The 24,003-nt window shown below is 42.2% G+C and overlaps 2 protein-coding genes across 5 annotated transcripts in view; both read right to left on the reverse strand.

Annotated features, from left to right (window-relative positions):
* The window catches only part of SH3BGRL3 (SH3 domain binding glutamate rich protein like 3), a 5,064-nt gene extending 915 nt beyond the window's left edge, over positions 1 to 4,149 (reverse strand). Inside the window, exons 1-2 of the mRNA XM_082232239.1 lie at positions 3,990 to 4,149; positions 2,983 to 3,150 (exon numbers count right to left, since the gene is read on the reverse strand). Of these exons, the coding sequence (XP_082088365.1) occupies positions 2,983 to 3,150; positions 3,990 to 4,037 (216 nt within the window). The 5' untranslated portion in view covers positions 4,038 to 4,149. The remainder of the gene's footprint in view (positions 1 to 2,982; positions 3,151 to 3,989) is intronic.
* A 2,612-nt stretch (positions 4,150 to 6,761) lies between these two features.
* On the reverse strand, positions 6,762 to 23,742 carry CEP85 (centrosomal protein 85). Of its 4 annotated transcripts, XM_082231602.1 has the most exons (13): positions 23,568 to 23,742; positions 21,327 to 21,408; positions 17,722 to 18,401; positions 16,639 to 16,772; positions 16,051 to 16,168; positions 15,569 to 15,754; positions 14,389 to 14,541; positions 14,018 to 14,172; positions 12,519 to 12,636; positions 10,076 to 10,126; positions 9,880 to 9,987; positions 9,139 to 9,364; positions 6,762 to 7,935 (listed from the first exon to the last, which is right to left on the reverse strand). In XM_082231602.1, the coding sequence occupies exons 2-13, from the start codon at positions 21,379 to 21,381 to the stop codon at positions 7,772 to 7,774; spliced, it is 2,148 nt and encodes a 715-aa protein (XP_082087728.1). In that variant the 5' UTR covers positions 21,382 to 21,408; positions 23,568 to 23,742; the 3' UTR covers positions 6,762 to 7,771. The 4 variants fall into 4 exon arrangements, with proteins under 4 accessions (XP_082087728.1, XP_082087729.1, XP_082087731.1 ...); XM_082231603.1 differs by lacking the exons at positions 21,327 to 21,408; positions 23,568 to 23,742 and adding an exon at positions 18,728 to 18,886; XM_082231605.1 differs by lacking the exons at positions 21,327 to 21,408; positions 23,568 to 23,742 and adding an exon at positions 18,629 to 18,651.
* Positions 23,743 to 24,003: the final 261 nt, after the last annotated feature.

Raw genomic sequence — 24,003 nt, forward strand, 5'->3', positions numbered from 1 at the left:
GCCGGATGGGAGAAGCAAGAAACAAAACTCAAATACAGAATCAATAATAAGGCAATATGTAATAGAAAGCTAGGAGCCTCTGAGGCCCCATCTGCACTATAAAGAAGTCTCATGCCACTATGAATAGTCACGGCTTCCCCCCCAAAGAATCCTGGGAGCTGTAGTTAGTTAAGGATGCTGTGAATTGTTAGACCACTCATTTCCCCAGAGCTACAATTCTCAGAGTTCCCTGGGAGGAGGGGATTGATGCTTAAACCACTCTGGGAATTGTGGCCCTCAGAGGGGAATGGGCGTCTCCTAACAACACTCTGCACCCTTAACAAATTACAGTTCCCAGGATTCTTGGGGGGGGGAGCCATCATACCTGTCTAAAGTGGTATGATACTGCTTTAAATGTATAGTGCAGTTTTTGAGTTTCTTGCTACTAGGGCAAGAAGCTCAACAAAACTCTTTTCTCATCAAGGCACAGGAACATGACACAGGAAGCCTTTGAACAGAGTACTCAAACAAAAGTCAAGAGAGTTGTAGGAAGAATCCTGCACCAACCACCGAAGAAGCCTCTGTGCTCCCAAATTTAGCTTGCTCCATTCTGCAACCTGCTCACACACTCAAGAGGCTCATCAGAAGCAGAAAGAGTTGGGACCACAGTTAACCAGAGGCTCATTATTAAAATTTTGTTTCAGAAAAAGTGGTTGCTGTAAACAATGGACATCACTTCCTGTCAATAAAGACAGGCAGAGTTTAGAACAGATGAAGTGACCCAGAGACTAAGCAAGCACTGGTGTGTGGTCAGGAACAAGGGTTGCGGAGGGAGGATAACCACAGAATCAAGCACCTTGGCTTCAGAGTTTTCAAAAAACCGTCCAACAGAAAGCAACTCTCTTTCAAATCTCTCTCACCCCCCAGTCCTAAAGCATAAAAGTCATTCAGAACTTGGCCCAGGTACCACGCTGGAAATCTGTCCCCAGACAGAGAGGGTGAAGCTTATTTATATATGACACAATCCCTTTTCACCATACAAGGCTTCCTATTAGCTGGGTATTACAAAGGGAGCTTTCACAAGTGACACAGGAAATGACTTCTGATCTGGAATCTGTCACTTCTGGGTGTTGTTAACATGGCAGGGAATTATAGCCTTGGGATGGGACAACACAGGCTGATAGATGGTCCTTTGGCACCTCCAATGAAGGAGAACCAAGCACTGTCTGCAGCAGTCTTGTTTCCATTTATAGAGGCTCCCCATACCTTGAGGCTGGAGAACCTGTGGCCAGGATAGGGCTGACACGGACTTAGGAGGTTGGGAAGTGATCCATTTGGAATGCAAATACAGCTATCATCATCCCTGGCCACTGAGTAGGCTGGCTGGAGCTGATGGGAGGTTCAGTAACCTCTGGAGGCCCACAGCTTCCCTGTCATATCAGGGAATCCTCAAGGTGGGGAGGAGAAAGAGGACCCTTATGATCCCAAGATCTATTCCAGACAGGGAGGGCACAGTCAGCAGTCCACTGACATATCTACCTAGAAGAGGCTCAAGAACAAAGTTTTGTTTTAATATTAAAAAACACAGTTTAGCCTAGCTCTGATTCAAAAGGGGCCCTGTTGGTCAACTAGATGGCTACGGGATAGCTACAAATAGACCCAAGTGCAACAGCAACTCTTTCCGTTTGTAATTCCCAGCAGCTGGTCTTCAGAGGCACATTGCCTCTGATTCACTTTTATTTCCTGACTTAACCTGCTGCTCGCCACACATTCCGAAGCACTTTGCAACAAGCAGCTGATGACAAAAGGAGGGCACGAACCTTTGCTTGCTCCCAAGATGTCAGGTGGCAACGGCATGTCACCTCAAAAGAGCAGCACCCCAGGGATGTCATAATAATAGCAAATGCCATTTTAAGTACACAAATGTCCACAAATAGCCAGGGTAGGCTTTTCACCCAAGGGGCATTCAAAAAAGCCCATCTGGGGGAGAAGGAGCCCAAAAGCTCAAATGTTGGTCAACTTGCAAATCTCTAAAATAATACAACGTGACTGCTCATATACTACATTTGTAATTTTTGCAGTGAGCATTTATACTAATGAATAGAAAAAAGCATGAGACTCACATATAACCCAACTCACACCTGAGCATTATACATGCATTACCCACAAATCCAATTAGGTCCATTCAGGCATATGGGGCACCACCCCATCAACACTAGCCTGCCCTCAGCCAGCCAGCCAGCCCTACCTGCCTGCCGCATTCTTACTTACAACCAGACATGGGGTGGGGGCTCTGCCTGTCACTGGTCTCTAGCCCCACCTAGTGTTAGTCTCCCTGCCTTCCATCCTACCAGCCACCACAGCCTGCTAGGGCATAACCATGGACAGACTACAATAGGGCTAGAATGACAAAGCAGGCCTTGCCTTTAAAAGCTGTAAGTGCAACTCATGCATAGGGCCATAAAGAACCTTGTACATAAACCAGGGTAGGCATCCATTAAGCCACGTTTTTGTGTGTTTGTGTGTACGTGTGATCTTTTCAGATTGAGGGCCAGAAGAAAAAATGGGCAGGGCAACAAAAAGTTTACACATATAGCTCAGTGTCGGAGCATTGGCCTTGCATGCAGAAGGTCCCAGGTTCAATCCCCAGTAAAGTAGGGAAAGTCCCAAGGACCAGGGGCGGGGGGAGGAGGGAGGGAGGCCTGGAGGCTTGGATTTGGTCCCTGACTTAAACAACAGGCCTACTCTTTTAAGGCACACAGGCCTACTCACACATGTATTTGCATACATAGGTCTGGTCTGCATTCAAGGCTTCAAACTAAAGGCCTCTTGAAGGCCATTAAATATATGAACGGTCTTACAGGTTTCAGATCTATAGTTATATATTAGAATTTGTCCTGGAGGGGGGCACACCAGTCACACCTCTTGTGAACAGCCAACTCTTCTCTTCACTACTAGCCTTGACCAGGGAGAAAAATAACTTTTTCTGCACCAACCACTCACCCCACAGTAATGGTCCCCATTGAATATCTGGGGAGGGATGGCTTTTGGGTTGCCCGATTTGGCCCTCATTTCGTCCCGCAGGGCGTTATCCTGGGAGATATCCACCAGGGTGTATTTGATGTTCTTTCCATCCAAGATCCTGGTCACTTCGCTCTGCTGAGATTTGATCTGCAGAACACACAAAGGGGGAGGGGGGTGAGTGGGAGATTAATCACCCTGTTCTGGGATTTGATACATAGGGAAGAAGGTCACACATGGGAACACAGCCGGCTCATATTGCTCAATGCAAAACAAAGAGCCAGAGGCAGGGATTGCGAGACCAGCCATGCTTTGTGAGGGAGGAGGTTCCACTTCTCTCCAAATACAGACCAAGCCCAGTAGGTACAAATGCCAGCGCTGGCGGGATTCTAGGCATCAAGGAGAGGGCAGGGCCGCTTCAGAAATGCGGGGGGAGGGAGCTGCTGCTTCAGACTGCATCTGGAAGGGAGGAGCCACCTCTAGAAAAAACTGGTCCCCTCCAGATGTTCTGGACTACAACTCCCATCAGCCTGGCGTTGTGTTGTTCAAGGAAGACACTGGGCTGCGGGGAGAAATCCTCTTTCAAATGGGAAGGGAGATCTGGACCTCTCATTCTGGTTCGTTCCGCCATCAGAGAACTGGAGGGGCTCCCAGTTTGGATTCCCCTCCGGTTTATCATAGATCATCCGCGGGGTTTGGGGGGGAGAAAACAAGATGACTGTAGCATCTGGATAGAGAAAGAATTCCCCATGGAAGAGAAGCCCGTCTAGGGAGCTAGAAGGGAGGGAGCAAGAAACGGGGGGCTCAATTCAAGCGGGAGGACGGGGGGGGGGGTTGAAAAGGCAGCCAGCTGCATGGGGGCGGGGAAGGGAGAGGGAGCAAGAAAGGGGAGCGCACGCTGCAGACGGATGGCGGAAAAGCTCCGCCTCGGAGTGCCAGGAGGGCGGGGGAGAAGCGAGGCAGCTCACCTTCCCTGGCGCGCCACTCACCTCTCTGGAGCCTGTCACCGAGGTGCTGTAGACCGTGAGGCTGGCCATGATGCTGGGCTTTGTCGCCGCTCCCTCTCTGCTTTGGCTGCTGGGTGGGTGCCTGGAAGGAAGCGGAGGAAAGGGGTGGAGAGGGAATCGGCTTCCTTCCCAGCCCCGCCCAGCATGTGATCGCGGAGGCCAATGGGGTCTACAGCCGCGGGCATGCGGGGCGGATAGTCTGCGATCCGGCCGCCAGGCGATGCTTGGGAGGCGGGTCGCTCGTTGTCCCCAAGCATTCGGTTGGGACTCGCTTTCCTTCAGGAGGCGCGGAGCCTCAGCCCAGAGGCTCTCAGGAGGAGTGTGTGTCTCTGTAGATCTTTCACGATCCACTTGCTGCTGGTCCTGGAAGTCTTAACTTGGAAGGAAGCCCCTTCGCGCGCAGACTTGCTCTCGAGGAAAGAACGCGCAGCCTGAGGTTTACCACCATCGACCGTGCATTGTTGGACAGCAGAAAGTTGAAAATACCAACCATTACTCTCCACTAAAGTATAGTTTATGGTCCATGAACTACATTGTATCGGTCCTTTATCAGTAAGGAAGAAACGTTTAATTGGTTTAAAAAGCTCGACTTAAAAAGCTTCCCCAGTTAATCAAGGAAGAATGAACTCTACAAGCAGGGATAAAAGTGCTCATAAAAATTCCAGCTGGCAAACGCCATCGTGGAAAGAGACACTCCCTGCTTTGAGAAAGAGAACACCTTTTATGATGCATAAAATATGGCAACAAGTTTGCCTCGGAATTCATACACATATTAGTATTTACTCAGCTAATAATTTGTTTTCTGTGTAATACTACCCCTGCATACATAACAACTCTAGCACTGCCAGCATGTACATTTCTGTACACCCACACCCGATATGTGGGTTTGCTTGAGCAACAAAATAACACCTTAAGTTATTTCATTGTGTTAGCATTACCTAGACCAGCAAGCGTGGCCACCAGGCAGGGATGATGGAAGGTGTACTTTCAGTAACACCTGGAGGGCCAAAGGTTCCTCACAGAGAAAATGGTATGAATACAATAAATTAGTGCCAAATTGGATTAGTCTATTACTCATGAAATGGGAGGGTAGCAGGGCAGGGCGAAGGCGAAGTGTGGCAGAGGTAAGTCCAGGATAAAGGCACTTTTTAAAAAGCAGAAACTCCACTTTATTTTGTAACCAAAATACTAAGTACCAAGTAGCCTGGCAAAGTAAGCTTTCTTTAGGTACAAAATCAAAATCTGTGACTCAGATATTTTAAAATTATAACCAAGATTTTTCTTTCCGGTAAACCTGTGGTATAATAATAATAATGATGATGATGATGATGTTTTCTTCCTTTGGCATTTTGCAGTGAGTTTGCCATGACAACAAAGAAACTATCCCTTCACTGGCTGGAGTCACACAACTCCCACTTCATTAGGAAATAGCTTTGGCAGGGGTAGCAGTTGCCAGTGGGCAGAATGTCATGTAAATGCCACATTTCCATTAACTGTCAGAAATTCAGCACTTTCATTATTTTCTGTTGGTTAAGGCTCTTTGTGTAGCAGCCTAGCATCAACAAAACTATATTCTTGTCCCAATACACAACTTTGGATGTTCCAGCTTTTCATGCTGACAACAGATTCCAAACCTGGTACAGTAATACCTCTGCAAACGTCTGCCTCGTCTAGCGTCCACTTTGGCGAACGTCTGCAGAAAACCTGAAAGTACCAGAACAGGTTACTTCCAGGTTTGCCACTCGCACATGTGCAGAAATTCAGACGCGGTGCTTTGCCTTGCATCCTTTTCAGCTAGCGGCTGGGGCTCTGGAATGGATCCTGGTGGCAAAACAAGGTACGACTGTACTTGATCAATCCATTCACTAACCTAAAGCTGTATTTTAAATCCATTTTTTCAGCAGGCTTAAAATGATTCCTCCTGGGAAGAAGTTCTAGCCACAATAAACTATGAACAAAATATTCAATTTCTACATTATCTGTTCTCAATAACAAACAGATCTAGGCCTTTGAGATGGGTTGTGTGTGCCTAAAGTTCTGCAGGTTCAATACACAGACACCTACCCTTTTCACACTGAAGCCTAGATAGATGGCTACCAAGTTCCTCACTTTCTACTTCACAATGCTCTCTCCTCCTCTCTCATATACCGATACATCTTTATTAGTAGTTTACTCAGTTCTTTATGAACGATTTAATGCACCTCAGATGGATTCAGAGATATGTAACCCACCACTTTAGATGATAGGAACTTTAAGAATGCATACATAGAAAGGGACCGCTGGTGGGATGTTAGTCAGCCAATTGCATGTTGAGGCAGATTTTTAAAAAGTACGCTTGGCGTTATATCCAGGGAGGTAAGGGAGAACAGCAGCTAGAGGCAACAAATGCTCTTTGTTAAGTTTGCAGTTAACTGCTTGTTAAGTTGGCAATTCCATGTGTATTCATAAACCTTAGAACAAGTACATGCATTGCACCAAGAGCAAAAAACATCTGGGCTACATGACTGAACATTCTTCCATATTATAAAGTTCCCATCTGTGTAAAGAAAGAGGCATAGGTTTCTTGCCAAGATCTTAAATGTTCTAATCGGAGGTTTGATGTTTTATTTTGAAACATGAGGGGCATTCAAAAACTCCTCCTCTACCTACATTCCTTAACTTGTACAGATCAGCTTAGTCATAATAACTAACCACTGATGGATCTCAGTATTTTTGCCCAAGTCAGATCCACATGATAGATCGAAAGAATCCAAATTCTGCAATACAGCCACACACCTGTAAGAATGCAGCTGATCTCAGACAGTTTATTTCTAGGAATTAAGGCACACAAGTATGAAAATCCACACTTTGGAATATATAGTAAGTATGTGCATAAAGAACAGAGACATACAAAAACAGTTTAAAAGGTGCATTTGAATGGGAACATTTTAACCCATTAAAACAGGCACTGTGAAAGGCCTTTTTACTGATGTAGGTTATAGCCCCCCTGCCCCAGTTAGACATGTGGAGAACTAATAAAGGCTTTTAAGACCAGACTCCTTGGTAGCAGCTGTACTTATAAGGCTTTTGAGAGTAAATGCATCAAGGCTTTTTAGAACTCCCAACATTGTACTCCTGCTTCTTTGGGGGTCCTTTCTAAACCCGAACAGTTCAGAGTACTGAAAAATTTCAGAACATCTTTATCCAGACCAATTTAAATGTTTCTACACATACACTGACGTAGTGGCTCCTCAGTCTTGTGCATGTCCACAATTGCACTAATATTTTTTTGCGTAAGCTGCAGTACACAGTAGCCAGAGTGATCCCTATGACTATGGTATCTAGAAAAAGTGCTGCTGCAAAAATCACAGAAATGACTTTCAGCTGTAACCATGTACTACTCCATTCACATACTTCCTCATGAAATTGCAGGCTACAAGCTGAAGAGAGGGTGCATTTACTGGCATGTGATTGCAAGCATGAACTAGCCCTGGAACTGCAATTATGTCACTGCTGAGAACTCACAGCTGGAAGGACCAGCTATTTGGTAGCCTGCCCAAAATCTTAACCAACTGCAAATAAAAGGGAAGTGTGTGCCAAACACAGACATTTTCTTCAGAGAACCTTCCTGGCAAGAGAAACACTTTGATTTCTTGGTGCAGGAAACACGCTCCACTTGGCATCAAATCAGAAGTATAATATATTGAAGGAGCTTTGGAAAATCCCACCCTATAGCAGCTTTCATGGAAGTGGAATCTTAGTCCTTGGGTCCCATCATTTTGCCTTCATTGCGTGATACAGTTATCCCCCATATCCTGTGCATATCTGTCAGAAATAGCAGTCCGTAAATCTTCAATCTCTTTGCGCAATTGTTTTACATCCTCCAGCTTCTTCGCTATCATGCCCGGTTTCTGTAAGTCATCCTTTTCTTTAACTGAACAGTGCACAGCTGTGATATTGGAGAACAAAATTATAGATGAGTGAGGTAATATTCAGGGATTGCAGATATCCCATTTAAGGCTAGAAACAGGTTTATCCCCCCCCCCTTTAAAGCACATTCTAGCTCTCACTATTATGAATACACATTTGGGTATGTCTCCAAATGGTTAAGAAAGTATACTGAGAAGTGTTGAATGTCAATGGTCTAGTGATTCTAAAACGGTATTGCAAGTGAAGCAAACATAACTGAATGATTTTGATGTCAGCAAAACAATTTACAAGATATCCTCAGCATAAAACCCCAAGCTGCCAAAATGGGGGCACCATGAGACTCTTTTCCTACAGACGTTTCCTAGTGCCCCCCCAATACTCTCCATAACCTTTGTCATTAGGAGGCAAGGGTGGAGGAAGTGAGCTACCCTCTCCTGCATTTCTTTTTTCAGTTCCACAGGCTTTTCAAGGCTTCAAGCAGCACCCAAGCAGCTAAAGGGGGGGGGGGGCTCGGGAGAGAAATTAGGGTGCTGGAGTCAGGAGGGAGAGAGGAGTGCCAGGGAGAGCATGTGGGTGCACACACCACATGTAAAATGGATCCTCTTGAAATTGCATAACGTTTTTTCAGTTCCTCACAGATCATATGTCCATTTAATGAGCCATAAGATTCATGGATCCAGTGTTTTCCAGCACTGCCATGGTGCAAACACATGGATCTAAGGCTTATGGATCATCATTTTTTTCAAGAGATCCCCTTAAAGTCACCATTGTGTGTATGATTAAAATTTGTGATTTGTACCCTTATTTAAGCAGTGCTGGCAAGCAGCTTGTATGTAATTTTTACTACACAGGCTACCAATGCAAGCTTTACTTTGAATATGCTTTTTGAGAGCTCTATGTAAGTAAAATCAGGCAAATTTATGAGGCTGTTTCAGTTCTACTGGATCTCAGTTTTACATAGACCTTACAAAAAAGCAAGGAATTTGTTTGTGCTCCTCTGTCCATTGTGGGAGCAGAATGACCCAGGGGAGTGAGGAGACACGACTAAGCCCACAAAACTATCTCAAAATGCCAAATATGCCCACAGACCTAGAAAGTGTTGGCAACCCTTGTGCTATCAACAGGCAACCAATAAAACAGGAGAAGCATTACATCTTCAGAGCCCCAAAGAAAGAACATTCATCTACTATTAGCTGCTGAAAAAACTTATCGTTTTACTTACTGCAAATCCCCAACAATAATGACAAGTTGGGATCCTTTCCTTGAGCCCTCTGAGTTACAACGCTATAGACAGACTGCAGGTCCTGCAGGCAGCTGGCTAGCTCTCTATGCAGCTCTTGAATAAGGTGGGCTGTTTCATCAGACAGTAGCTGACCCGGCTCAATCTGCCGGAGGTGCTCCTGAAGAGTCAGATTTTTTTCCATCAGTTCCTGGTTCTGTACAGAAAGCTAAAAAGGAATGGGGAAGAGAAGCTGGAGCATTAGAGAAGATCTCTATCACCCCCTAGTGTGAGACTGCAATTCTACAGTATGTCTTCTATTTTGGAAACCTTCAGATTGGCGGCAGCACCCACTTTCTACTGTCGTTATAAAATATCAGAGGTCACTGTGTGATATCAATTCTAACCATAATTACTGGGGAGGTGGGAATAAAAGAGATACTAGATCCTGAGCTACTTGATATTATGCTTTTGTAACCAAAAGCCGCCGCAAGCTACAAATTGCTGTACAGCCCTAGGAGCACCAAAAACACTAAACACTATTTCTATATGGGTATAACAAACCAAAGGGAAGGTGGATTCAAATAAGGCTACAAATCTGAGAAGTAAAACACAGACTTATTAGGCAATCAAGGTGCTCTAAAGCAAAAAAGGGAGGGAGGGACTAGGAATGGAGATCCTACTACATAGTTGTTTGGCTGGTTAATCTGTTTAACAGATGCCAATATTTAAAAGGGAGACTACCTCTTTCACTGCTATGCGCAGTTGTTGCATTACATTCTCCTGCCTCAGTGCTTCTACTTTGAGAGCTTGACCTGTGTCTTCCTCCTGAGCAATCCGATTCTCTAGATCCTGGAATACAAGAACAAACAAGTGCTGATTATCCTGTTGATGATTTGGATACATGAACCATATATCCAATCCTTCAATTTGAACTCACCTTTACTTCTGAAGATAACCGATTCATCTTCTTCTTCTGATTATCCACAATCTGAAAAAGATGAAAACCTTCCCATGTATTTATTAGCACCCTTAGATGTACTCTTAGCAAAATAATAAAAACTGAACGTTTATTGCTTTAACAAATGCATTTATGAGCACTGCACTACTGTGTATGATCCCCATATTTGCAATTAGAGAGATTACATTCTGATCTTACTCTCAACCCCAAATCGTTTGTGGACTCTTCAGAAGAGATCATTCATCCTCAAATATAACTATTCACAGGAATACACCACTAATTCAGGACCATACTTGCAGGAAGTACTAGATTGTTGATCTTAAGATTTCATTATTTAAACTCTTCCCTCTTCAGATGCTTATCTGTAACCATGGTTCCTCACGTGGTCATTTGTAGAGTCACATACGAGTTCTGCGCTAGGGTCGGGCAATATATCGTCTTATATCGATATAAAGAGCAAATTGTGATAACCATTTTTTTAAAAAAAATATCTGGCAATATATCGTAAATTGTGTGTGCGCTTGTGTGCAATAGTCAAAAAGCACAACACTGCAAAACTCAGGAAGCCAATGCTTCTTCCTGTCCTGTGCAGCCGTTACTATAGCTAACTCTGCCTCAGATGCTCTTCTGTGCCTCCTATAGCAGCAGCTTTTTCGCTTTTTGAGAAATTGTGTGTGAACTGCAGGGTAACTCTCTGCCTTAGTTCTCTGTCTCCCCTGCCTGCATCCTCAGCGGCAGGCAAAAATCCTCCTTGGAGGTATTGTGTGTGCGAGTGAGTGTGCAGCCTAACGTCGCCTGAGCAGGTGGAGCTCAACAGCCTGCAAGCAGGAACTTCCTTAGAGACGCCAGTCTCTTGCTGAAAGGTAGGCACCAGGCTGGTAGGTGGCTTAGGTAGAAGGCATGGCTTCTGGAATCTGGAGCCCCTTTCCTCCTCCTGTTCTCACATAAAAATATAAACTGGGGTAATAGTAAAAAAGAAAAACACGCTGCTCTGGCCACTTCCCTCTTTTCCCCATCTGCATGTGCTTCTTGTTGGTTTGTGTGTATGCTCAATTGTCTCTGTCTCTCCCTCATTATGCTCCTCATTTTCTCCTCCAGACCCTCTCCCTACCCTATAACTCTTCTCAATTCTCCCTTTGCCCCCATGGTTTCTCACAAATTTGTTCTTACTAATAACAAATTAATATAATAACATTAATATATTCTCCAGAAATTTGTAATGTTAAAGTTGAAGCACACTATCATTGAGTAAATCTTCATATAATTAAATGCATCAAATTTTCCTTGCAAAAATATTTATGTTTGTTTAATAATTTTTTATTTTGTAAAATTTTATCCATTCTTTCTGGTTTGGCCTGGTTTATAAAAGAAATGGAAATTCCCCTGGCATTAAAAATATAAATTTTGTTTAGCAATTTTTTGTTCTGTTAAAATTTATCCATTCCATTGTTTCTATTTTGGCCTGGTTTAGAAAAGAAAATTAACAAACAATCAATCAAACAACTGTGTTGTGAGATGCACACATTCAACTAAGACTCAATAGTGAAATATATTTGAATATCTAAAGGTGTGACTGTGAATTGTTTTTTTTCTTGTTTAGTAATGTAATCAATTTTTCAGGAAACATTATCTCACCATACCTTTGATATCTATGCTACTGAATTACTTCTACAGCTTTAATTTTAGAGAAAATGTGCTAATTAAACATTATCTGTACAGTAGTACTATAACATAACAGTTTTAACAACATGTTAAAGGTAAGTAAAAATTTATCAGTTTTGGAGTTAGACCCGTACATAGTACCAGTTGCCAGGGCATTACCATATTCACCTCTATGTAGTTCCAGCCTTATTTCAAACATCGTGATATATCAAAATATTGCGATGTTTTGCTGGTGATATTGTGATATTGAAAACCAGATATCGCCCAGCCCTATTCTGTGCCTGCATGAAACAATTTTTGGAGCGTTCTAGAACTAGACAATAACAATTTTGATGGGAAGCCTGCTCCCAACCCTCATAGTGCATATCCTGGAGACATGGCTCCTGCCTTCCTGCTCAGTTCCTAACATACTGTTGCAGGGACTATACAAGAAGTACTCAAGTGACTGCAGGTCCTAATGGCATTTGCAGTGATGAAGAAGGGTGCAAGCACACAATGATGCCTCAGTGAATGACAATCCAAGCTGTTTTGTTATTCTTTGTTATCTCTGTGCAGTTTCACAAATAGGAGAATAGCAAGGTTGCTTACCTAGAGGTAGGGGTGTGATGTTAATCACTGAGCTTGGCACAACCTATCTAAAAGAGATGTCTATCTTAGCAGATACAGAACCCATATGTGGGACTGCACAAAGAATATGATCCAATTGCCATAGAATATGAGATCCACAATAACCACCAATTCCCCATTGGGAGTAGGTTACCTTCCTAAGGAGATCACATTCATTTTGCAGAGAAAATTTTTCTTGTTTCTCTTTCTCCAACTCCTGGGCAGTGTCATCTGTTGCTGAATTCTTCCCACGCTGCATTTTATCTTGTAAACTAAGAAACAAGATGCCAATGCTAAATGGAATGACCTCAACAAGTTCACCCCTTGAAGATGGATTTCATAATACTCAATCTGAACTACAACCACCCCTTGATCCCATATTGACAAAGTAGAAATCCTACTCTGCTCCAAAAGCATACACTTTAAGTAACAAAAAACACATTTTAAAGACATTCTTAAGTCATAGTTGCATTTGTGTTAAGGAAACAAGGCCACATTTTTCTGTGAAAGAACGAAAAAGCCAAACATTGTCTTGTAGCTCTTCCCTACCCCTCATCCAACATGGGAAGAAACTGACAGCCTTACATAATCAGCATGGCAAGTTCCCTAAACTTGTTCACCCTGCCTTCACTGGATCCCAGGAGAGGCAGAGGCCTCGGAGCCTGCTCCAACTGGACTGTCCTGTCAACTCCCCAAATACAAGGCATTGTGGGAAGAATTCTGATTATTTATGTTTTTATATTGTTTATTGTGATTCTGTCAATGGATTTTGATGGTAATTGTGATTCACATTGGAAGGATTTGTATCCCTAGAGAGAGAATATAAACAGCTACAATTTTTTTAAAAAGATATCCCAACCAAGGACACCCAGTTGATGAGACAAATGCTGGGGATGGGGAACAGATTCATGGGCAGGAGGAAGGACTGTGTCCCCCCCCACCCCCACTATAAACTCCCTTTACTGTTAATCATTCAAAACACACCCCTCTTCCACATAACTGGGTAGTTTAAACAAAATGGATCTGCCTCCATCACATGCTACTAGTGTTTTAAAAGCAGCCCAAAGCCCAGTGCCAAATTATCTCCTCTTGATTCTGAAGCCAGAATGTTTACCATAATTTGGAAGACAAAACTGACATGACACACTTTTAATAGCAAGCTCACTACATGCCTATAGCCAACTATTTTATCTATCTATTGCATTTATATACTGCCTTTATGCCAAGGCACCCAAGGCAGATTTGGCCAATACCCATATACTCAGCTCCTGTGGTGTCTGCTCCTCCATTGTCCATTTTTCTCTCTCAAGCATCACGCTAACTCCAGAGTCCACTCTTTGCCCCCAAGCTCTGTTACTTAGTTTTATAGTTTTAAAAACTGAATGTTGTGCCTCTACACAGCAAGCTGAACACAATCTCTTTCCCACTCGACCGCTACTCAAGTTTACTCTTCTACAGCTATTCCCACCTCTTGCTCCCACCCTCATCCCCGAGGCTTGTACTATCATATTGTCTCTCACTGCATCCCTGATAGAAATGCATTATAGGGAAGTTCCACCACAAGCACTATACAATATAAGACTTTGAGACCACACCAAATAACATTCTCTTATTTCGTTCTGTTTCTTCACTCACAGTTCCCAAGAGCATTACCTGCGCATGGTAGAAAGCAGTTCCATTTCTTTGCGTTTCTGCATTTCTAGGTGCAGCTCCTTCTCTCTACAATTGGCACGAACATCTGCAAGCTCTTTCTCAAGAGTGGTCACTGATTCCTGCAAAGCTGTAGTTGCCTGCTGAGATTCTTTTAACTAGAAAGTAGAGAGAACACTTCAGAACCAACAGAATTCTTTCCTAGCAGTTTTTCTTTCACGCAAAGCATATGTCTCCTACATCTTCTTACAGTTCCAAGCAATTTGAATAGATCACTTCCTGAAAACAGATTGCCATTCCAACCAGCCATGCACACTCAGTAGGATGCAAAGACCTGGCACAAGCGCAGCTGTATCCAGGAGATACCAATATACCTGATGGTGGAGTTTCTTATGATCTTCCAACATTGGAAGGTCAGCAACGTAACGCTCCAGAGTCTCAATTCTCTGCTGTTTCTCACGGTTCTGCTCAAATTCTTTTTGGCACTTCTTTTTCAGGTGCTCAATATGTTTATCTCTTGCCTTTACCTGCACAAACAAAGAACAAAAGTAGGGGCTTTCTTAGAGGACTGTTTTTCACTCACTGAGTGAGTGCATGTATCAGCTTTGTGGGGCAAACACTATTTTAACCTACAAGCAACAAATAAAATATACATTAGAGGCTTCATTCAAGCAGAGTACTTCAAGACAGAATGGGCTATCACACAGAGCAGGCTAATCTCACTCCAGGCTACACAAAAGCAGCAACATGATGTCGGGGGATAAGTTGTGCCTGCTAAGTAAAAAAAATATTCTCCTTAAGACATGCTGATGAAGAATGCAACACATTTTACATGCAGAGCACAGTTAAAGCTTCATATTGAAAAACTGTAGGATTTGGATGCTCATAGAAACCCAGTTCTGTACTGGTGCCACAGTTTTGGAAAAATCTTGATGTGCTCAGCTTTCTGCCCATTGCATTTCATTATTTAGAATCTTCAACGCTGATGTGGGGTTTTGGTGGAGAGGAATTCTGATACCCCAGAGAGCAAAATTGTTTAACATGTTTATTTTATTTATATTTAGTAAATAAACTTTGAATTTGCTAAGCTTGCCTAATAAATGTATTGCAATTAGCATTCATTCATTGTTACTAATGAAACAGTACTATTTCTAACTCACATTACTGATCTTCAACATAGAAACCAATTTCCAAAAGCAATGCTACATGATGCAAGATCAGCAAGCAAGAACTGTATCAAGACTCCAGGTTTAGATGCCAGAACAGCCAAGTACTAGGTTTTCTTTGCTCCAGAGTCAATCCTTCAATATAAACTCATGTGCAAGAAGCTGTTGTACTCTTGCCTTAACCCCAAAATGCATGAGGGGGAGGATTCTGTATACCAACAGAAAATATGTATTCCTTGCATATTTTGTGATAATTTATTCTTACTACCGGCAATGTCCATAATCAGAAGCAAAACACCCTGCATACACCATGTGCCCATGTACTGTTTTCCTTTTGTAATCAAGTGGAAACCGGGAGATACCTATTGTATTAATAGAGACAGCCCACCCTTTCATCTTGTTTCTTCAGCTCTACTGTATGCTTCTGTATAGTCTCCTTATGGGCCTCCTGGATCTGTTTTACACTTGCTTCTAAAGCAGCCAGTTTCCTCTCCAATTCAATCTTTTCCTTCGTAAGAGATTCTGTTTTTTCAGTAAATTGAGCTCGTAAGAATATGTTCTCCCGCTGCATTTCCTGCAAAAGAGTTAATGAGGATCATACTAGCTTCCAAGCATTCTCAAAATCCACACCAAATATTGCACCCCCAGAAAAGCAGCAATTGCAAAAAAAAAGAAAAGAAAAAAGACCAATGGTATGGTGGATACTGTCGGATCCAGAGCTTCAGAAGATCCTGAAATGGTAGATGACTAGTATGGCATTTCCCTAATCCAACCTTCTTCACCCAAGCATTATTTCTATATCTCTTACTTCAGAAAAATGAAGGAAATAGAATCTTCAAGCCACACCAGCCATGAATTGATGGTACTTACCTGCATTCTGAGCATATACAAGTCCCCATAAGCAGCAGGATGGCTCAGGAGGGCATTGTGGACTTGCAGCTCACTTTCTCGTACTTTCTGTTCCAGCTGTGAAATGTGTTGCCTTTGCCTTCAAAAAAGGAATAACCCCAACACACATATTTACATTTGCAAAGTCAAATATTCAGAAAATTTTCAGAATATTCAGAAAGTTTTCATTAGTAGGATGGACTTTATACAAGTTTTAAATGGCATTTACCAATGCCTGCTTATAATCTAAAGACAGGAAGCAAAGGTGGGGGAGGGAGAGTAATGGAAAGGGAAAAGGTAACTGGGGATGAGGCTACCTTCCATTGTCATCCCTTAATTTAAACAATAAATATGTGTTGTCTGAAAGTGAGACAAAACATAAGCCCAGGTTTGAATATAACACTAAACCAAGTCACAGCTTAGTGTGACAACTTAAATGCCAGAACCCCCATGTTTGCCATTCATGCTAAACCATAGTATGGCTTAGTGTTACATGTTAATTACATGCTAACTGAGCGAGTGTCTCAGACTTGATCGTTGGAAATCTAAAAGATTATTTCCATTTCCTACCTGTCAATGAGGATTTCTTTCTCCCTGAGCAGGTTCTCATTTGAATTTACAATACCAACCCACTGGGCTGGATCAACAGTGTGCAGTGAAGTACTGCTCCCCAAGGGATGGTAGCAAGGAGCTTTGTTTTGCAGCTGGAATCATGAGGGTCAGAGAGAAATAAGGCATTAGGTTCAGCTCAGACACAACTTTTAAGAGGCTATTCGCTTCCATGCACCAATACATAGAAGACTCATCTTACACCCAGCTATTCCAGACCCACATCAAAACACTATGAAAAAAATTGCTCCATAAAGAACTGCACTCAATAATTTTAGATCACTCTCTGTGTTACAAAGAAATGATACACTGGACCAACCATGAAAGTTCCCTTTTTGCAGGGAATGGAGGGGATTTGCTCTAAGCCACTAAACAAAGATGATTTCATCTCACTAGAAGAGTGTGGATTTTATGACAAAGTTTTCATACAAAAAGGCAAAATGAATCACAGTCATTTTGCTAACTGTTACTTGTCTGCAATTTTTTCCATACACAGTCAAAAAGAACTCATGATATATAGCAACAACATTTGGAAAAACAAGGCTGGAATATGCACTTTGGAGAATCCCTAAACCCCTTAAAAACTAAATACAACAAATACAGGACTTCTCACTATGCATACCCATGGGCTGCCCATTTTTTCAGGAACTTCTCCTTGAAAAATGGCACAGTGCCACCTCTCCCTGTAAACTAAAGCACCACATAGACAATTCTAATGATTATCAATTCCACCCTCATTAATCGTTAGTCAAGGTAGCAGATTACCTTGTACCATACAATAGCAGTAGTCACTGACAACTGCATATTTTATGTCTATTAAACCACTATCATAGAGATTAAAGCAGAAAATAATTTAGAGAGGAAAGACTCACACTTAAATAGAAAGTGGAAACATATATATTTCAGAAAAATAAACATGCAATGGAATAACTCCGTTTATATGCAACTGTGAATAAGGGCTAAAAATGCTATTCAACTTTAAACTCTTGTTGCATCCACACACTCTCTTAAACTAAAGCAGATTGTTTCAAAAAGACCTTCTACCTGAATCTGCTCCAACTGCAGGCGAACACGGTCCAAGTGCTGATTCCAGGCACTAAGCGCACAATTCTCATGCTGATGTAGTGTGCAAGTTTCCTGCTTCCACAGCTGAGACTGAGCAGTTGGGCTGGGGTACATAGTAGCAGGATTAAGCCCCAAGGGTACCTGCTTTTCACAGACTCTGTTGGTTTCTGTTGCTAGTTTAACATCTAGCAGCACTTTGCATGGGTCTTTTTCTAGGCCAGTAACAGCAGTATCTGAATTACACATTTGAAGCTGGGACCAAGGACCAGCAGACTGCTTATCCAGAAGAGGAGATTGGTTAAACGTGAGTTCAGCAGCCAATCTAATGGGTTTCTGAGCACATTCCACACTTGTTTGGTCAGGAGCAAGGAAAGAGGATTGGTTACAGCCATTTTCCACTGAAGTTTGATAAAGATGAACAGGGTTCCTGTGAAACACCTGGGAGTGCCTCAGAGTATCAGGATCATGGTTGGACATCAGCCCTCCTGTGCTACTTGAAGAGACTGGCAGAGAGGAAGTCAGGGTGGTCCGAAGCACACTTGATTCACCCACTGAACAAGAAGACCTATCTAGCATGGAAGGCATGACATGAGCTGTAGGGATGGCCACTTGGGTTTTGATGGGCTGAAATGAAGAACCGTCACTGGAACTGCAGAATGCTGGGAAAAGAAAAACAACTGGTAGATTAGGCTCAAAACATTACACTTTAGAGAAGTGTAGCTTATCTGTACACTACGCGGCTAGGCACCTCACACATTGCAGCAGAGCTACTACAGTATATGATAAAAAGGAAAAGCCATTTTCTCATAAACAATAGCTATATTTCCTAGCTTATTTACCTCAGCCTCTGGACACAATTCAAATGTGAACATGAAACCAGACTAACTTTCATTTGATCAAATGAGATCTTAAAAGAAAAGTGGAACTTTTTAGCTGCTCATAAAAAACATATTGAAGTGTGGCTTTATAAAATGCTAACACTTACTCAGGACCGAGGAGCTGAGCTTTTGATTACGTTCCCAACCCACAGCACTGCAATTCTCATTTGCTGCCGGATACGTCAAGTGAAGTTGGCGACTACCCTAAAGCAGCAGTAGATTGGAACACCTCCTAGAAAAGTGAAGCAATTGCTGCCCTGTTTGGCATTAGCTTCCCCCCAAAATAAGCTTTGATTCTCCCCAACAGCTGTACATAATAAGGCTGTACGAATGCTGAAAATACTGACGCAGAAGTACCAGATCTGACTAGATGGAAGTGTGAAGTTATTCTTAGCAACTCTCAGGTTTCAATACAGGAAAAACAACAGCAGTTCAACCAAACAGCAAAGCACCATATTGACTAACAATATTTATTCCTCTCCATATTCTTGGGTACCTTTGCATGAATTTAAGTCAGCAAAAATACAATTTAAAAGTTTGTCTCTTTGGGATACAGCGTCTTTCCTGTTTCAGAATGATGATCTCATATTGCCACATGTTTGTAATACCCAAATGCTGATATGAAGAGGAATGCAGGGCCCTAGTTTGATTATCACAGGATTGATGCTATGCATGGCACAGTTAAGCATCTACTGACAAGATGCCAATATGAAATATGTCAGGACAATTGGTCTGCTGATAACTCCTCCAAGAACTGAAATTTGATAATGCAAGAGCTAGACACATTTCAAAAACAGGAGGGCAACAAAGTGTTGTTTAGTATTTATTAAGCCAATCATATGAAGATGTGATGGCTATATACTAATCAGAATACTGGCACTAGGAAACAAGTTCTATTAAGAGCAGAACAAAGCATGACTCTGCATGTATGAGATCCCACATTAGATTTCTAGAATTTCTTATTTGCAGAATGCAGAAGTGCTGGGGAAAGTTATTTAAGATGTCAGGACAACTAAAAGCACACATGCTGTCTCTTAAATTAGGGGCACTTGGACGTGCCCAGAGAATATTTGAATAGGAAAATTCACATCTCAGCTAAGCCACTCACCTTGGTGGCCTACTTTGCACATGGCATTTACCCATCAAGAGTGTAAAATGATGTTGAGAGGCAATGCACATTATGCAGGCTATGCAACATCTCCATAAGAACTCCTTATGAAAGATGAAAAGAGGGAAGTAGACTAGGGGCACAGCTACTGATGTGGATGACAGGGAAAGAGAAGGCACCCACAGCAGCCAGGAAAAGATGGAGCAAGTCATATCCTTTCTCCCACCAGAACTGCTTCCCCCAGGCACCTCATGAACAAGTGCTTGCTCTCCTTACCGGGACACTGGTTAACAAGTCTTTAGTTCAGTGCCAGCAATTTGGATCTTGAAGTGATGAGGCAAGTGCTTGCTTCCTTACCAAGGGAGTCTGAGTGCCTGAAGTTTGTAGGATACAGTTACAGCTGGACACTCTGAAATGTATTTAGGGTGTAGTCTACCTTCTAAACCAAGGAGACAACTTAATACAGTGCAAAAAAGAAATGGACACTGCATATGTGACAGGGTACCAACAAATTACTTTTCAACTGATGAGTATGTAAACAGCAAAATAGATGTTTCATTGACATCACACATAGCATGCACTAAGCAAATGCCTTCCCCCACATCCCATACTAATGTATATCTGTGTAGGGAAAGTTTTATATGCAAAGTTGCCCACTGCAAAGATAAGCTAAAGGGCATATCAAGTTTCCTTATACGGTACACAGTCACATCATGGATAATATTTCTACAGTCAGAAGTCCCCAAAGCCCTTAGCTCTGTAACCTTTGAAATTTCCTAAAATGGAAACAAATTTCAGTTCAAAGGAACTTAAAAGACCATGTGCAGCAAGAAGCTGATCTGTTTCCTTGTTGACATAAAGTCTCAGAAAAGGGAGATAAAAAGTCAACCAAACTGTGGACGCCTATTTATTTATTTTCAAAATCTGTATCCATTCTTCAGCTAATATACGCAGAGCAGCAAAAAACAACTTATTAAAATAGAATAAATTAATATATTGATAAAACAGAGAGTGGAGGCAAAACCAGCAATTAATATCAGCCAGTTTATAGCCTGCAAGTCTTGGACAACAGAGAACACATGTCACCAGGGGGGAAAAACAAATTTGGTGCCAGGATAATTTTTTAGGAAAAGTTCTTCAAAAGCAGGTTATCACCAGCTGCCTAGCCTCTCAAGGTAGGAGTAGTACTCAGAGAAATTAACATTAAATAGTCTGGAAATTAACATTAAATATCAGACAGCCATGTGTAGGAGAAAGCAATCCTTCAACGAGTCAGATCACACATATTTAGGGTTTTACAGGCAACAGCCAGCACTTTGAATTATGTTCAGAAAACAGGCTACTAGCAAGTGCTACTTGCAGCCAATCCAAGGCAGTTTCTGAACAGTCTTCAAATGAGTCCCACATACAACACACTGCAATAGTCCAATAGTCAGGACTGAACTTCAATGTATTGGTCCTCATTCAGTTCATTACCAATCCTAAATACAGATTCAATTCTGCCACTGTCTCATCTGAAAAAGTGTGCAATAATATGAGAAGGAACAGTAACCCGGAATGTAAAGGCTTTGTATTGGAACTTAAAAATGGAAACTTACCGTCAGTTCTGTTCGAGGAGGAGGTATCAGTTAGAGTGTCCCCAAAGGCAGCCATGCTTGGAACTGTGACCAAAGTATCTATCTGGAATTTTAGATAAATACCAAATTTACAAGACTGTATCTAGCCAATCACTCTTCTAATCTTACATAAAGCTTTATATCTATAAGAATTCCTAAACCAAGTGTAAGGAACACATCCTATTCCACAACCTATAGACAGATCTCCAGAGCATATTCTCATTCTCTTGTGTATGGTATAAAGATATCACTACAGTATGTGTACAAGGTATACAGACAAACAGGCAGGCTCTGAAAAAAAATTCAACGGTAATATGCTGTGAAGAGAGAAAGGGTGTAAGATAAGGCTCAATTCTTGTACAGTATGTTGAGTTAGTCACACACCCTCCCCCACTTCACCCTTCTAAGGTATTATGTACTGTGTGTGTGTGTGTGTGTGTGTGTGTGCGTGTGCGTGTATTTGCTGTAAGTCACTTGCAGACCTTCAGGTGACAAGTGACTAAGTCTAATAAATGAATGAATACATAACACAATCCTTTTAGTTCTGATTTAAAGGCTAGAATACACACCTAATGTCTTTCACATTCATTCCCAACAGCATTCAACAGCAGCAAGAATTCAACAGTTCTCTGTGGGGCATATTCATGCAAAATCTGGAACAATGCCTTTGAGCCTCTCTCATACGACTTGTGTTATGTGTGATATATAGAAGATCATCCATATTTTTGCCAAAACATGTTTTATTTTCACATTTTAAAAGCACATGTATAATACTTTTATCCGGTTCCCTTACCGGGGAAGTTTAAAAAAAACAACACCCCTTTGCATTACCAATGCTGTGCATGTTTATTTGAAAGTCCTGTTAAATTTTATAGGACCTAATCCCAAATGTGTGAATAGGATTACAGCCATTGTGCATATTAAGAAGGTAGGAGTCATGTAGTAGCACATTTAAATTGCCTGTCACCTAATGCATCTAACAAAATTAACTTCTGGGTTTGCCAAAATAAAGAATGCCACATTTCTTTTTATCTCTGCTCTTTACCTGAGCAGGAACTTATGGTTTCATTTGAAGTGTGTGGGAAAGAACAGGTTTACAGGCTGGGTTTTGCTTTTTTCAAAGAAATGGGGGCAGCAGCCATTTTTTGCTTCTCTATCCCAAAACCCCAAGTGTGTAAGCCAGTATCTCAGCATCTGTGAGGGACTCAGCTTGTAATCTCCATTTTAGACATTAACTACAAGCAGATCTTATAGTGAACATCCAGGGTAGTTTTTCTGGTTTTTTGCTTATTATTTTTCCTCAGCTAACCACCCCCAATTTTGTGTAACATCCTGCCCAATCAAGATTTCTATAGATCTCAAAAACTTTCCATTTTTGTGGCATTTTGGCTGGACGCAATAAAGGCATTACCCAACTGCAGCCTCTAAATATATATTGCTTCTGCTTGCAGCTGCAATTCTACATGTTTGGAACGTACCTGGAAATAAGTCCTATTGCACTCAGCTGGACTCACGTCTTCAGTGCAAACACCAAGAAATACACCTTAAGGCATAGGTTCCCTGTACTGTGGTCTGTGGCCCAGCAGTGGCCTACAAGCTTCGTTCATGTAGTCCATAGCATGTCCACATTAAATATTCATTTCGATTTTCAAATGTATTTTTATTGCTTCTATTTCTTGCATTATATTACAATTTGAGTTCTATGGAATGCAAATTGCAACACAATAAAATACAATATAAAACAAAAGAATGAATAAAAATACAACTAAAAAGCATTCAGCATCTAGCAGAGCACACTGCAATTACTACAATGGGCAGAAGAATCATTAAGTGGTCTATCCATTTTGATGGCGTTCACTTTCAAGTAAGCCTGGTTTTGAGTTTCTAGCCCATGACTTATTTAGAATCCTCTCAATCCGCATCATGTGTACATGAAGCGCATCTTTCCTTCAAAGAGCCACCAAAGCGGGGGGGGGGGGGAGAAATCCAGCAATAGTGTTTTAGGGGAGAGTTATGAGTGTATTTTAAGGCTAAATAGTGCCTATCTGAGGGCACAGAAGGACACCCATCTCCTCACTACCTCTCCCTCCACCCCGGTTTCGGGTAAAGCCGTGGTTGTTTATACCGAAGAATATACAGTATTCCAGGGTTTCTGAGCGGCGAATTAAATGGGGTCAGGGCTAAACCCACAAAGAGGAAAGTTATTTATTATTATTATTTTACCTCTAGCGTACAAATGACGGGTCCGCGAACAAAGGTCCCTTTGAGCGAGTGCTGAGGTAAAACACATCCGTTCACAACTCGGATAAGAGCAGACGACGACGAAATCTTCCCAGGCAACTCCGGGAAAGCGGAGCCTTAGACCTCCCGCCGCTCACTGCGCACGCGCAACGACCGTTGCACGCGGGTGAATAGAGCGTCGCTCACGACGCTCCACCTTCTCCATTGTTGCCACGCCCACTCCCTCGTAGACTGACCGTTGAAGGCTCGCGCCCTCGGCCTCGGGGCGGCGCCGCGCCTCTTTTCTCCGCCAGTTGCCAAGGGAGGAGATTCCCTTTCCCTTCCCATTGGTTCACAGCCTCCGAATGCAATTGGCCGGCGAGCACCCAATGAATGTTCTTTTCGGACTCAAGTCCCCTCTCCTCGAATATTCAATTTT

The sequence above is a fragment of the Podarcis vaucheri genome (genome assembly GCF_965113315.1).
Source record: "Podarcis vaucheri genome assembly, chromosome: 7".
Lineage (NCBI taxonomy): Eukaryota > Metazoa > Chordata > Lepidosauria > Squamata > Lacertidae > Podarcis > Podarcis vaucheri.